We start from the raw sequence: 13,079 nt of genomic DNA, 5'->3' as shown, positions 1-13,079 counted from the left end.
ATGACGCCACATCATAACGCATGGTGCAGTGGCAATAAAAGTCGCGGTAAATTAGGCCATAAAAATATTCCCCAACTATGAAGTTGGCCTCTACCTGCGTTTTCCCTCTGACCACACTGCACTACAGCCCACTGTAAAGAATGACGTGATAAGGCCCCCTTCACCTTCATGTTAACGCAGACTTCACGACTGAGTCACACCAACAGCAAAACAAAGACGTTTTCGGCTTCCTGCCAACATGAGCATTGGGGCAGGATTCACATCTTGTCCTTACCCTGAACCATTTTTTGGGGAAATTCTACAATCCTATGACAATCAACTGTTTACTCGCCACAAAATGGAACACAAAATGTAGCAACCTTAGGGATTGGGGGGGGGGGTGCAGGGATGAAACAGTCACTGACCCACTCCAGACGACCACCGCCGTTGTTATCCCCACGAGTTCATTGCGCTAAACGTGGGGTTTCAATATTCCGAGAAATAACAGACAACTACAGTGCCACCAACAACACCATTGCCACAGGAACACGTTCCAATAGAATTTCAAGTTAAAATTAAATCACCCTTTTAAAGTCACGGAGATTTTGGTCGGAGAATGCAAACCGCCGATAGCCGGAGAGATTGATTTCTCCCGGCACTGCGGCGGCGGGGGAAGCAATGGGCAGCGCCAGGTTCCTTGAAACCTCCCTGCCTCTGTGTCCCCAGTAGGAGGTTTTGGGTTTCACTTCAATTGTTGATCGGCGGGATTTGCCTGTGGTGGGTTTAAAATGTGAGTACTACCAACTTCGTCCAAGACATAATTGCCAGCTTTGAAGAGTGGGACAAATACCCTCTAAATGACAATTAAAAACCTGGCTAAAAACACGCTGATGAGCCGTAATTATGTCGAAAGACATCCACGTCTCCCTAAGAAGAACTACCCCTTTTAATCAATTAAAAGTACTGTACTGCTAACGTAACTATCACTGAAGGAGTATTAACATTAATTTACACTTGTGCCGGAACACCATGATCAGTATGCGTGCAAATAGTTGAGACATGTTGCAGCTGTGCACACATTTAAAATGAAATGCAACCGCTTTGCCAGACCAAGAATTCAGTTCAGTGCCGTGCGCGTAAAATGAATACACGCGAACGGTAAAACTATGCAATCATTACCACCTGCACACTTTGAACCCATGCTTACACGCACACCGACGGGAAGTGTTATCATTGTAACTGTGTTCACTGGGGGTGGATAAGTGTTGTTTACAATTGGCTTAGGCCACGGGGAGGGTTGCTGCATCACCGTGACTCTAAAACCATCCCTTTGACAATACGCAGGCTACATTTGGTCAACCCGGTCGCCAGTGCTAGTCATGGTAGTCAGTTTGTCCTCGTAATGCTGCATTCTCAAACAACTTAGTAAGCCGTTCGACCGTGCAGCCTTACATATAGTAGACATCCGGGTGTTGGGTTACCTGTCGTACACAGAGAGAGGAGCTTTCAATTTGAAGCCATGCTGACAAATGACAATGAAGCGAGAAGGGAGAATGGCAAGGCCAGTCTGTCTGTGCTATTGCTTGGACTCTTTCTCATGATTTCAGGGATCATAATCACCCTCATTGGATGGTTTACTTGGTCAACAGGGATAGGAGTGGCTCTGATAGCCATTGGGCTGATGTGCGCCTCCCTGGGAGCCTGGAGGATGTACCACTACAGGTGAGTGTCTCTGCACGTTTTTTTTTCCCCACAACATTATAGACATTTCATTTCTTCTTCTTCCTAGCGTTGTTCCCGCTGTGGCGCAGGGTCTGCTTTTCGGCATTGTCTTCTCCATTTGGCTCGGTCCAGGGCATCTTCGGGGGATGCGTTGACCGTCTTCATGTCTTCCTTTATTCGATCCATCATCCATCGCTTCTTCGGACGTCCACGTGGACGGCGGCCCTCTGGCTCAATACGCACGGCAGTCTTGGCCACTGATGACTCTTCACTTGGCATCACATGGCCGTACCACCGAAGCCTTGCCTCAAACATCTTGTCCGCAATGGGGGCCACATCAAGTCGCTTCCGAACATTTCGTTTAAGCCGGAAAAACCCGATGAGCTGTGAAGCTCTTTTCCACAGGTGTCCAGCCCAAGCCAGTCGGCAATGGCGGAAAATTATAGAGGAAGTTACACACACATATATATAATTTAGTAAAGCATATGCCTTTGTAGTCGTGGTCTAGTGGGCAACACACGATGCTGTGGTACGATTCATGCACATTGGTTTAAGTTGGGATTTGACATTCATTGGATTGCATCAGCCTAAAATGAGTACTTAATATGGTGGATTCAACTTGGGATAACAAAGATGGCCTAGTATGCATGGTTCTGGCCACACCAATCCCCTGTGTGCCATGCAGACCTAATAGGTTCCATTAACACGAAGGCTTTCGCGACCAATATTATCCATAGCAGAGGTTTTTGGGTTAGTTCGCGCAAATATAAATGTGTTGTTAAACCCGCCTACAACATTTACAATTCGAGTACTTGAATGGTACTTGAGTACTGGAATTGTACTCGAATTGTAAGTGTTGTGGGTTTACTCAAACCTTACTAATTGGCTGTCCGGTGATGGTGGGTTGAACGACGCATTTATATTTACGCAATCTAACCCAAAAAAACCCTATTACGGCTAATAGGTGCTCACTAACAACACGTTTCTGGCTAATTGGGGGATATTTAATTCGTTGTGGAGCGTTATGGTGCATTTGTTAAAAGGGTTATCCTAGCGACGATAGGCCAGGCCCTCCTCAAATAAGCACCCACTAACAGCATCTGTCCCAATTGGGGAATCGCCATATGTGTAAACTATGAACCTATTATTTCGTTCGTATTAAGCTACACAATTAACGTTGTTATATGAATGCTGTAGATTTTTTTTTGAATAGTCGATGTGTTTTACGAGTTTTAATTTTGTATTCCGTTATGTAAGAAGTTTAACATTCACTGCTGAATGAACTCAATTCATACCAGTGTTATGCACGGTGCTGGCCAACAACAATCTTGCCGATTGCTTTGCACCTCCCGTTCCATCGTTCCAACTCCGTTTGTCCATCTCTGCACGCTTGTTCCCGTGCTTTATTGTGCAAATATTCCACAATAACCGAAGCTGTAAAATATGTTCGTTTCCACATGCCTCGTGCCTTGGTTTTAGGAATCTATGTGCTCACTCTGTGATGTGTGTCTCGTCACTTTGGCGTGTAACCATTTAATGAATGACATCAATTCTCACTGTCATGGCACAGGCATCACATTTTGCGAGTAAAAAAAAATCTATGATTTATAATTCGTGGAATTGACGGAACTCCTCTTATTTGTAGCCCTATTACCCGCAAACCTATTACCTATAGGACCTTTAGGTTCTCTGAAAAAAAACTGTTATTTTTGTCCTATTCTTCCTATTATCTGCGACTATCCAAAAATTTCGCGTTCGATACATTTAAATCCACCGACAATATAAAACTCAATGAAACATATGTACGAGGTGACGTTTTGGGCAATTGTCCTTTTTCAGTGAACATAGATAGCCCAGAGAGATCGAGTGGAGTTGGAGACGGCACTTTATACCATGGGGCCTTATAAGAATGACAATACAGACATATATTTCCTCATGATCAGTGTTTAAGCCGGCCGGTAAATAGTTACCGCTTAATAGCTATTCAGTAACAGTTCACCCTTCAATAAGTATTTAAAAAACTAATTTGTATTAAGAGTAATACTATAAATTATTGCTGGCACATGGCATCAAGGGTAGCTCTGCTTTAGTGAGATCAACAAACCCAGAGTTAGCATAATCCACTCAATAATGCGATCCTGGTCACAATTATCATTTATATAAGATTAGAGATGCTCTCAAGAAGTGATTGGATCAAATGGACATTCAAATGTTTTGAATTCCTGAACCTCGCAAGCAGGGTAGGTGAAATTCTAATGATCCTTGGAGAATTTTCATCCTCCACATCACCACAGTCTTTCTTATTATTCTTGTTGTTATTATAATTACATTTATATTTTTTGTAAGTTGACAACTTATTGCTGCTCCTCTACAGCAAGTCTGCTATTGTGCAAAAAACCATATTACAGAAGAGGAATAATCACCACAGACAGTGGGATTCTACTGTACAGTACAGTATATTTAAATGTTACTTTTCGGCTCATAGAATGAATGACAGAGAGCGAACAAGATCGAGCGTGTGCATCGCTGTGACAAGCAACACAGTGAATCAATGGAATTCATCGAACAGTGACTCAACCAAATCTCAGTGGAAAGAGATGTGGTAAATCATTACTAAGCCCTGCATCTGACAATGCATATTAGATCACTTCCGAAATCCCAAATATGGGGGTGGTGTTGCATTGCTTATGGAACTTTGAGTGATCAGTAATCACTGTGTGTGACTCTTCATGAGTACAGTCGTAGCGTATTCCATACAAACAAAATTAATGGCCATCGATACTTATCAATTAATGTGTCATTAATGTTCATTTCATTTACACATCTTTCACTGCAAGAACGACATCTATGCATCCAAATAAGTTTGATTCAATTCACATTTCCTCAACCTGCCCTGTACATTTTGTGAACATGAATTCCTGTCTGTCTGCACCTTGTCTCATTCCCTTCACCATCCTCCAAATAACCCACCCACAATATATTTTCTGTCCTTATGATTAGGTTCCTGGTGTGTGCTTGGCCCATGAACACGATCAGCGATTAAATAATTCCTCTCCCGCGGATGTGTGCGATTTTAATGCCCCCGCTTCTATGCAGCTATTTCTACAAAAGGGCTTCTGTGCAAACACTCTAGAGTGATGAATGAATGATGAACGGACGAACCTCCCTCCCTCAAAGGTGTGTGCAGGCCAACCAAGACGAGAGGCAAGGGGAGTCCAGCATGTTCACCATCAGCCCCTACGCAGGGAGCACACTGCCACCGCCCGCGTACGCTGCCTACGCCTATGACAATGCCGCAGCCATGCCAGGCACAGGGCCTGCCTATCTTCCGCCTCCACTATACAATGGAGCGGCTAGCCATAGGTAAGCCACGTTTGTGTCTCTCTTGTTTTCACCTGGGGTAGCGGGACATGGAACGCATATATTCAGTCCCCAGCCTCCCCAGACATCCTTTGAAATGATTATAGGTTTTTCCACTTTTTTCTGGCAACAAAACAGGTGTCAAGATGGTAAAACACCAAACTGAAACCTTTTACAAGGAATCATGTCTGCATTTTTGTGGTCAAAATGCAAACAAAAAACATACTCTGATAATATATGCATTGTCTTTGAAACTGATTGGTCCACACCAGACAACTTTCTTTTGAGCCTCGTCTCAAACGGTTTTAGGCCAGAGGACGCCAAAAGGCGTACAGCCCAAAGACAACGATGCACTATCAGAGTAATGAGAAAAAAACCTATAATCATATTTTGGTACTGGCAAAGGAGGTCCCATGATGTAGATCCTTTGAATTGCCACGATTCGGTTCTAGATGAGATTTTTTGCTGCTAATTTGTATAATCATTTGTATCGTCAGTTCCATTTCTTCAGTATTCATCGTTTCATTTTGCATAAATGTACAATTGCACATGAGTTTATGACTTTCATACTAATAATTCATTTAACATGCACCGTTTGGTGCATCGTACGTGAGCGTGCAAACCAACTTCAGTTATAAATCACGTGACATGCCTCGTGGACTCTTCGAACGCACACCTAGAATCGAGTGCCTTATTTTCACGGCACATTAAGAGTGTGCTGGTCCCTGGCTGTGCCGTCTATTGTCCATTCCCCACGAACGAGGACTTGTGTCATCATCAGCACAAACATGGCCACGGAAGACACTTGGCTATAATGAGCACGTGTGCAAGATATAACTCTTCACCATTTTTTTTGTCAGTAACGGTAACGTATAAAGCGAGCTTCTATGAATGGCCACTCATCGTTTGAAAACCAAAAAAGAGTAAACAATTAGCTTGTCAAATGGGTGTTTGTAAGCATACTTCACCATGCTGGTCAGTGCGTTGTTGGTCAAGGGGAACCCAAGAGCAGTTCATAAATCGTTCAACGCAGATGCGAGCCAAAGGCCAGGAATTGAAGGCTCCCTTTGTAAACAGGTGAAAGTGTGTTCGCGTATGACACTGCAGGCAATCCTCGCAGCCGGTCCCACAGTTATTTTTATTTTGTTGGTGGGCGGAAAATATAATAAATAGACGCTATGCCGTAAGCTGACAATACAGTAGGTATTCATAATTACAGTAATACATAAAATACTACCGTCATTTACAGACTTTTTTTCAATCCACTGCTGGATTCAAGGCATCCCCGTGCCATTCTTCACCATGCTGCTCGATATGGGCTGGTGAAGGCTGGGACCAAATAACAGTTCAGACGTTACTCACCACGGCTGTGGCTATGGCGAGGCATTGAACTAAGGATGGTGGTCGTGCCAACTACTATGCCACTGCTCTACACACGAATACATTGTCTTTTTATTTTAACGGGATTGAGATGCATTTACATTTGTTTACGTACATTTACTGACGAAGGGCGTTAGGTTTAAATTTGCTCCGAAATTATATGTAAAGCTGTACGGTATTTGTTGATAATTTTAGGCCAAAGTCAGGTTAACAGCTTTTTCCCATGATGTGATTCTCATTCCAGACATTGTGACTGCTTAGCATATGGTTAGATTTATAAGGTTCCTGTTACAATCCTGCCCTTGTCTTACATCGCAAAGATATACTTCGTCTGTCCTTGTTTTAGAGGCATTGTCCTCTTGTGGATGTAGCTGTCCTCGGAAATCAATACTTCTTTCCAGAACAATTATTCGTCCTGTTTTCTTGTTTTGGTCAGGTGCATTATAATACAACACATAAGGCGGTAATATTTACATGCCGTTCTCCCGTCTTCTGGTATTGTGATATAATTCTGCTTCCCACGATGTCTCAGTTTTACTTTTTGGAGGTTGCAACCCTAACCGGATCTGAACAGGTCACGCATTACAAGGTGGGTTTTTTTTCTTTTTGCGTCAAGAATGCATTCAAAGGTTTAACATTCTCAATGCCTTCCCGGTTCCTTCACTCCCCCCAGTGGCATGGTCAGCACACCTGGGCTGATGCCGTACCGTGCTGTGAACGTCACGTGGACAGAGGCTGCCTTGCAAGTGCCACCGCCCTCCTACGAGGAGGCCATCAGCCATCCAAGCACCTGGGTCTACCAGACGGAAGATCCCTCTGCCGCACAAGAGCAGCCTAAGGATGAAAACATCCCCAATAACCGGTCGCACGAATCAGGCCAGGGGACAAACGAATCGTAGCAGGAAATGCTAATTGTAAATTTGTATCAATAAACTGCGTAATTTTGTACATGAGATATTATCGGTCGTGAACATTTTTGTAACCAGTTTTTTTCTATAAGAGGTAGGCAAGGGCATGTACAGTACTTTGAAATAAATTCAGTGCAGTTATCATTCAATAGCATACTCAGGGTCTCCAACACATTTTAAAAAGTACAAAATGTGCTATCAGCATCTTGTCACGAGACAAGAAGAGCTCGATTCAGAAACCGAGCAGCGAGCAGTGCATCACCCTGCAGAAAGCGGAAATGGGAGATGACGTTGCAGAACTACTTTGAGGTCACTTCAATGGGCTTCTTGATCTACGTTGGGAACGATATCTTGAATATGCTCTGCAGAAAGCGCTATAAATCGATGAAAAAAAAGGTTTAAATTAATTATCAGACTAGAAATGACGTGCGGTCATTGTTGACCAGGCCGCGACAATGATCTAACTTCATTTAAGTAGTTACCTTCAACTAGTTCTATATGTAGATCATCTGCTTAACGGGCGATATGAACCCATTACCACAACAAACAACTCCCACCAGTCGCCACTAAGTGACGGTGAAGTCACCACGGCGCCTGTGCCAGGCCAGGTGCACTTTGAGGCCACGTGAAGTGTCGAAGGCTCGCTGACAGGTCTCGGGACAGACCCAGGTGCCATAGGTTGGTTGACCGAGATGACCGGCAGATGCAACAGCTGTACCGCCCATATTAATAAATTGTGCAACCCTAAGGATAGGCAACGACTTAACAGTATATTAATCTCACATTGTCCTGAACGGGCCTTGTAAACAAAGCCTAGTCATCATGCAGGGGTTGTTTTGCATACAATTGAGACAACTCGTGTCGTTGGGGGCACGCCAAAAGGTTTCATCAGCTTCACAACACAAAGCAGTGTCCGTGATCTTGACTCCCCGCGTGCCCTAAACACGTTTTGTAAACTGGCGTATACGTAAGGTGCACTGTGAACGGAAAATGTTCAGCTTGTACCGACAGTACTTGTGTAAACCTGAAATTGGTTAGCTATTAACGTGTTTATATTACAGTACTAACATGCGCAGCACAATACTTTACACAAGTGCTTTTCAACGCGTTTAAAATGTAACGTGCTGACATCACGTCCTGTACATGCGAAATGGGTTGACTAACCACTCTTTGTTGATATTTGCATCTGACATAGTGGGGGGGGGGGGGGGGGTGTTAACAAATGCCTATTTTGCCTGAGAGAAGAAACATACCTGTCTTGAGTAGGTTAACATTTCAGACATCTGTTTTGTCTGAGCAGGGAATGCCGGTGTATTGACCCCGCCATCGTCCGAGGCTCAGCTTTACCATATGGTACCTTGGCAACACCATGGGAATTTGAGACGATTGATCCGTGGATATTTTTAACGTGAGCAGTAATTGAACAGAAAACCACTCTCTAAACAATATAACTAGATTTGAATTAAAGCTATACATGTAGTGAACTTATAGAACTGTGTCCAGGGAGGTAGATAATGTTTAGCGTGTGAGTGTAGAAGTTGCATACGCACTTATGTATACAGGCCAATTCTACTCTGACGACACGACATGACAGTGCAACATTACAATAGCAGCCATGATCATTTGAAGGATGTCCACCATAAGTTATACATATTGTACAGATGACAGTATTACAAATTCGCCTTTAATTGCTACGCAATATACTGCATTGATTAAGGTTGTATGTTTTTGTTTGTACTGCTTTTTTAAAATTCGAGACTAATGTACATATACGTTCGGGTGAATAAAGCTGCTCCGTTAGACTGAGATCGCAATGGGAATCGCTTCAAGTTTAGCTTTGGCCAATGGATAAGAGACGGCCAATTGTGCCGATGCTATGCACAGTGTGGATCAGCGTGTTTCTGCGGTGATCCATTCGGGTTTAAATCAGCGCGCGTTAATTAAACTCGACGGAACCCTGCGACTTAGCCATGCCCATTGTCTCCCCTCATTTCCAGCAGAGTTCTTAGGAAGGGGGCCAGCCGAGTTTTAATAGATTTTCATTTAAACATTTAAATAATAGATTGCCATTTAAATATTCCAGGGACAATGTCCTCTGTGTCTCTTTAACTGCTCTCGGCACCTGAATTTAATCGCATTAAATCTCATTTTATGTTTTCTTCTAAATTGCTCTCTCTGTGTTGTGTCCAATGGTTTAATAGCATTGTTTAGTTTTACTTACCATCTGTTTTATGTTTGTTGAGTTTGAATTGTAGAATTGTGGCGTGGGTGAAGTGCACACGAAACTACGACCATTAAACAATGTAAATATGTTATTTATAAATGGAGTTGTACGCGCTTACTTTTACTACAGCACAGAAACAGAAGGACAACGATTTCCCACAATGCCTCTGTAGACCGTTGGGGGCAAAGAACCCGTGATGCTAGCAACCTGATTGTTGGCTCTAGTGTCTCATTCTTATATAAAGCACCTGCAAAACATTGAGTAATTCAAAATATGATGCTATATTTGAATCCTGCACTCCTCAAAAATCTCCGAATGTCAACTTTCACAGGCATGGGTTATTACTATATGATGGGAGAAGTGCCGGCTCTCAAGCCCTTGTAGAACATTGCAATTTACATCGGTCACTCAGCCACTTACTCACATTAGATACTATTCCAGATATACTTCTAAACATAGCATATTTCATGGTAGATGTGAACATAAAATGTAAAGGTCAGCTGCAGTGAAAAATCCTGCATTCTACATTAACTTGACAAATAGATTTATAGCACATCGGTCTTTCCCAAGACACCGTTCCAGAAATGACCTTCAAAACATGGACATTCCCTCATTATCCAATTATTTGCTGTATTTTCTAAGAATATCCCAAACGCAATGCATTTGCATTAGGTATGAATACCGGGTCCTACAACTGCATTGTCGAGAAATTGTTCAATATTAAACTTTTAATGACACATTTTTGCATCATTTTAGCTCTGGATAAACACGATAGTGCTCGTACAGTTGCACGCCTGGTGCCTCCTCTAGGGCTGGGTTTCATTCAGCTCGCAATTCTATCGATAGATCATGAGATAAATAATGTCCCAGCTCTCGGCAGCCACTCGGTGTAACCCACGGAAATAGTCACAACATCAAGGGACCCCCCTAAACAGGGAGACAGTGAGTCACGACACGCTTACCTCACGCAAGCACTTAGCCTTGTGAGTTTAGCAAATAGAACGAAAGTAAATGAGTACATTAAACTTTATTCGTAACAAAGTAAAAGCCCACCGGGACAAACGTGTCTGTTGCAAAGGAGACCGGGTAACAAGTGAGCGCCTGCCCACGTTCAGCGGAGTGTTGGCCGGTGCTCTTTCTCCATTGGCTGCCTCGAGCCAGTGGTGTAAATGTCCTCGGTGGCATCCACAGGAACATCGCTTGAGATTTGTGTGAAATGGTGCTCATTTTATCAACCCTGGAGGACAGATGGAGTGAGTTTCTCACCCGCCCCGGCTGGACATCTGTGGAAAATAGGGTTTTTTTTTTTGCTCATCGGATTCCTCCTGCAGTATAAATGAAGATTCCGATTATCTGATTCTGATTTGAGTTCACTCCTGATTGGCATTGAGCATCGCAAGAGTCCAAGTTGTATGGGTATATTGACACAAAAAGGAAATTTACTAAATATAACATATGTATATAGGTCATTATAATCTTCCTTTTGGGTGGAGTGGTGGTGCAGTGGAAAGTGCACGACGCTATGAATGCAGTGGCTATCGCACTCTTCTATGAATTCGGTGACCTGAGTTTTTTTCTGAATGTAATTATCTTAACCAGTGCCAGGGCGTGCCACTTCACCAATTCACACTGTGTGGTGAAGTATGGTCAAACAACCCCTTTGATTTATAATTGCCTGTATATTATTTTATTGTTTAACCTTCCTTTATTTGTAACTTTTTTTGATAAAAAAAACACATTTACACAACAGTAAACATCACAATGTACTAGATGTAGTGTCTTAAATATATATTTTTACGAGAAACCATTTTAAATGAGTCACTCTAAACACTTTGACTTCCTCACCAGATTCAGTTGAGACCAAATTCCTGCATCGAGGGCCACCAATGGACCTCCTTTAACCTGCAGTCGTGGTCAAACACTGACCGCGTTCCATTACTGACTTGTTAACATCCGTAGATTGCTTCTTACTTTTGGCCATTGAAAACACGAACATATTTTTTATGAGGGCAACTTTTATAAAGGGCAACTCGGTCCACAAAATGTTAAGAGCCACCGCTGTAATTAACGTATTGCATTGCGACGCATATTGCTTCTGCTGGGCGGACACAGGCAATGCCATAGGAAGTGAACTTGTCAATGGCTTCAAATGCCTCGATTGGTAACGCATGCCAAATCTGTCTTTTTCACAATCCGCGATCGTGTCTTCGTTCCACGAGCTATTCGTAGATGCAAACGAATAGGAGGCAGTGCTCAACTCCGACAAAAACAATAGAGCAAGATGCACAACTGTGACCATGTAATCAGTCCTCCCATCATGCTGTGCATGTCACGTGACATAACCATACTGCGTGTATAGATGCACACAACCTTTTGCTAGACCACCAACTCAACACACTCAAGGTTGTGACCATTTGATTTTAGACAGCAGCAGACGAATGAGAGAACTGCACAAAAGTTGCCTCCTTCTTAGGAATCATCAGCAAGGTACAGCCATAATTGCGTACAACTGCTTCATCGCGCAGGCAATTAAGTTGGTAATCCCCTCTTGATCACTGTGCAAACGGTTTGCCACTGCCGAAGGGCATCAATAAACCAATTCTGACACCTGTAAATGATGAGAAACTGATCAGGTAGAAAAGTGCATGTTGGCTGGAATGAGTTTTTCATCATTTTCAGAAAGTATTGGAATGGGATTCGTACTCACCTTCGTTTATGGCCCAGAGCGAATGATGAAATGTCCACGCACCTACGGATGAGGTCAGTCACTGGACAGGAAACCACCTTTTTCCTTGTAAAGGAAACTCACGGTATTGACCTCAGAGAGATAAAATAGGCAAATTAGCGACACTCACCCCTCCCCCAAAACAGGATCTTACCTTGTGACATTGTTTTTTACAAGTCATGTGGTCTAACCACAATGTTAAATGATATTGTATATTAACTTGATTTGAAGCTTTCGTGACTGCAGGAATTACTCTTTGGTTCTTTCGGTAAAGTCACGTAGATAGAAAATAAATTTAATAATAGAATACGACTTTCGATTGCAACACAAGCAATCGTCATCAGGTAGAAAAACAAACCTAGTAAACTTAGAAATACAATGCAATACAACACAGAGAGTCGGCTAACACAACATTCAACACCCTACCTGTACGTTCTTCCAAAGATTGCTAAATTTGAGAGAGAGACAAAACACAGACATCCCTCGTGGTCTTTGTGGTACTACAATTCATCTCGGCTTTGTACATGAGCCGACCTCGTTGCTTTGTCTCTGCGGTGCGTATCCTCCCGGGAGCATTCTCTCCTTTCACTAACATTCTGTCACCAGTCTCAACAATTGTACCATCATTCCTTCGTCCTGTGCACAGTTTCAAGCCTTTGATATGTCAGGCCCACACACGAAATATTACCCCGAGCAACGGGCAAATTACTCGAATGGCAGGTCACGTGTGTGGTGGGCGAAAGTGTGGGCACTCCCACCGCTTCCAAGACGTCTGGTCACC

At 43.0% G+C, this 13,079-nt stretch overlaps 1 protein-coding gene across 1 annotated transcript; it reads left to right on the top strand.

Moving 5' to 3' along the window:
- Positions 1–1,236: 1,236 nt before the first annotated feature.
- Positions 1,237–9,617, top strand: LOC133344461 (uncharacterized). The gene is made up of 3 exons (XM_061554439.1): positions 1,237–1,701; positions 4,879–5,064; positions 7,115–9,617. The coding sequence occupies exons 1-3, from the start codon at positions 1,499–1,501 to the stop codon at positions 7,338–7,340; spliced, it is 615 nt and encodes a 204-aa protein (XP_061410423.1). The 5' UTR covers positions 1,237–1,498; the 3' UTR covers positions 7,341–9,617.
- Positions 9,618–13,079: the final 3,462 nt, after the last annotated feature.

Source organism: Lethenteron reissneri, chromosome 20 (genome assembly GCF_015708825.2).
Source record: "Lethenteron reissneri isolate LAM-NWPU_2019-01 chromosome 20, ASM1570882v1, whole genome shotgun sequence".
Taxonomy (NCBI): domain Eukaryota; kingdom Metazoa; phylum Chordata; class Hyperoartia; order Petromyzontiformes; family Petromyzontidae; genus Lethenteron; species Lethenteron reissneri.
The sequence above is the reverse complement of the archived record's forward strand: the minus strand, read 5'-3'. Positions and strand labels throughout refer to the sequence as shown.

Coding starts and splice junctions, on each gene's coding strand:
- LOC133344461 (XM_061554439.1), top strand. CDS start 1,499: ATGCTGACAAATGACAATGAAGCGAGAAGGGAGAATGGCAAGGCCAGT. Junction 1,702..4,878: donor TGGAGGATGTACCACTACAG/GTGAGTGTCTCT, acceptor CCTCCCTCAAAG/GTGTGTGCAGGCCAACCAAG. Junction 5,065..7,114: donor AATGGAGCGGCTAGCCATAG/GTAAGCCACGTT, acceptor CACTCCCCCCAG/TGGCATGGTCAGCACACCTG.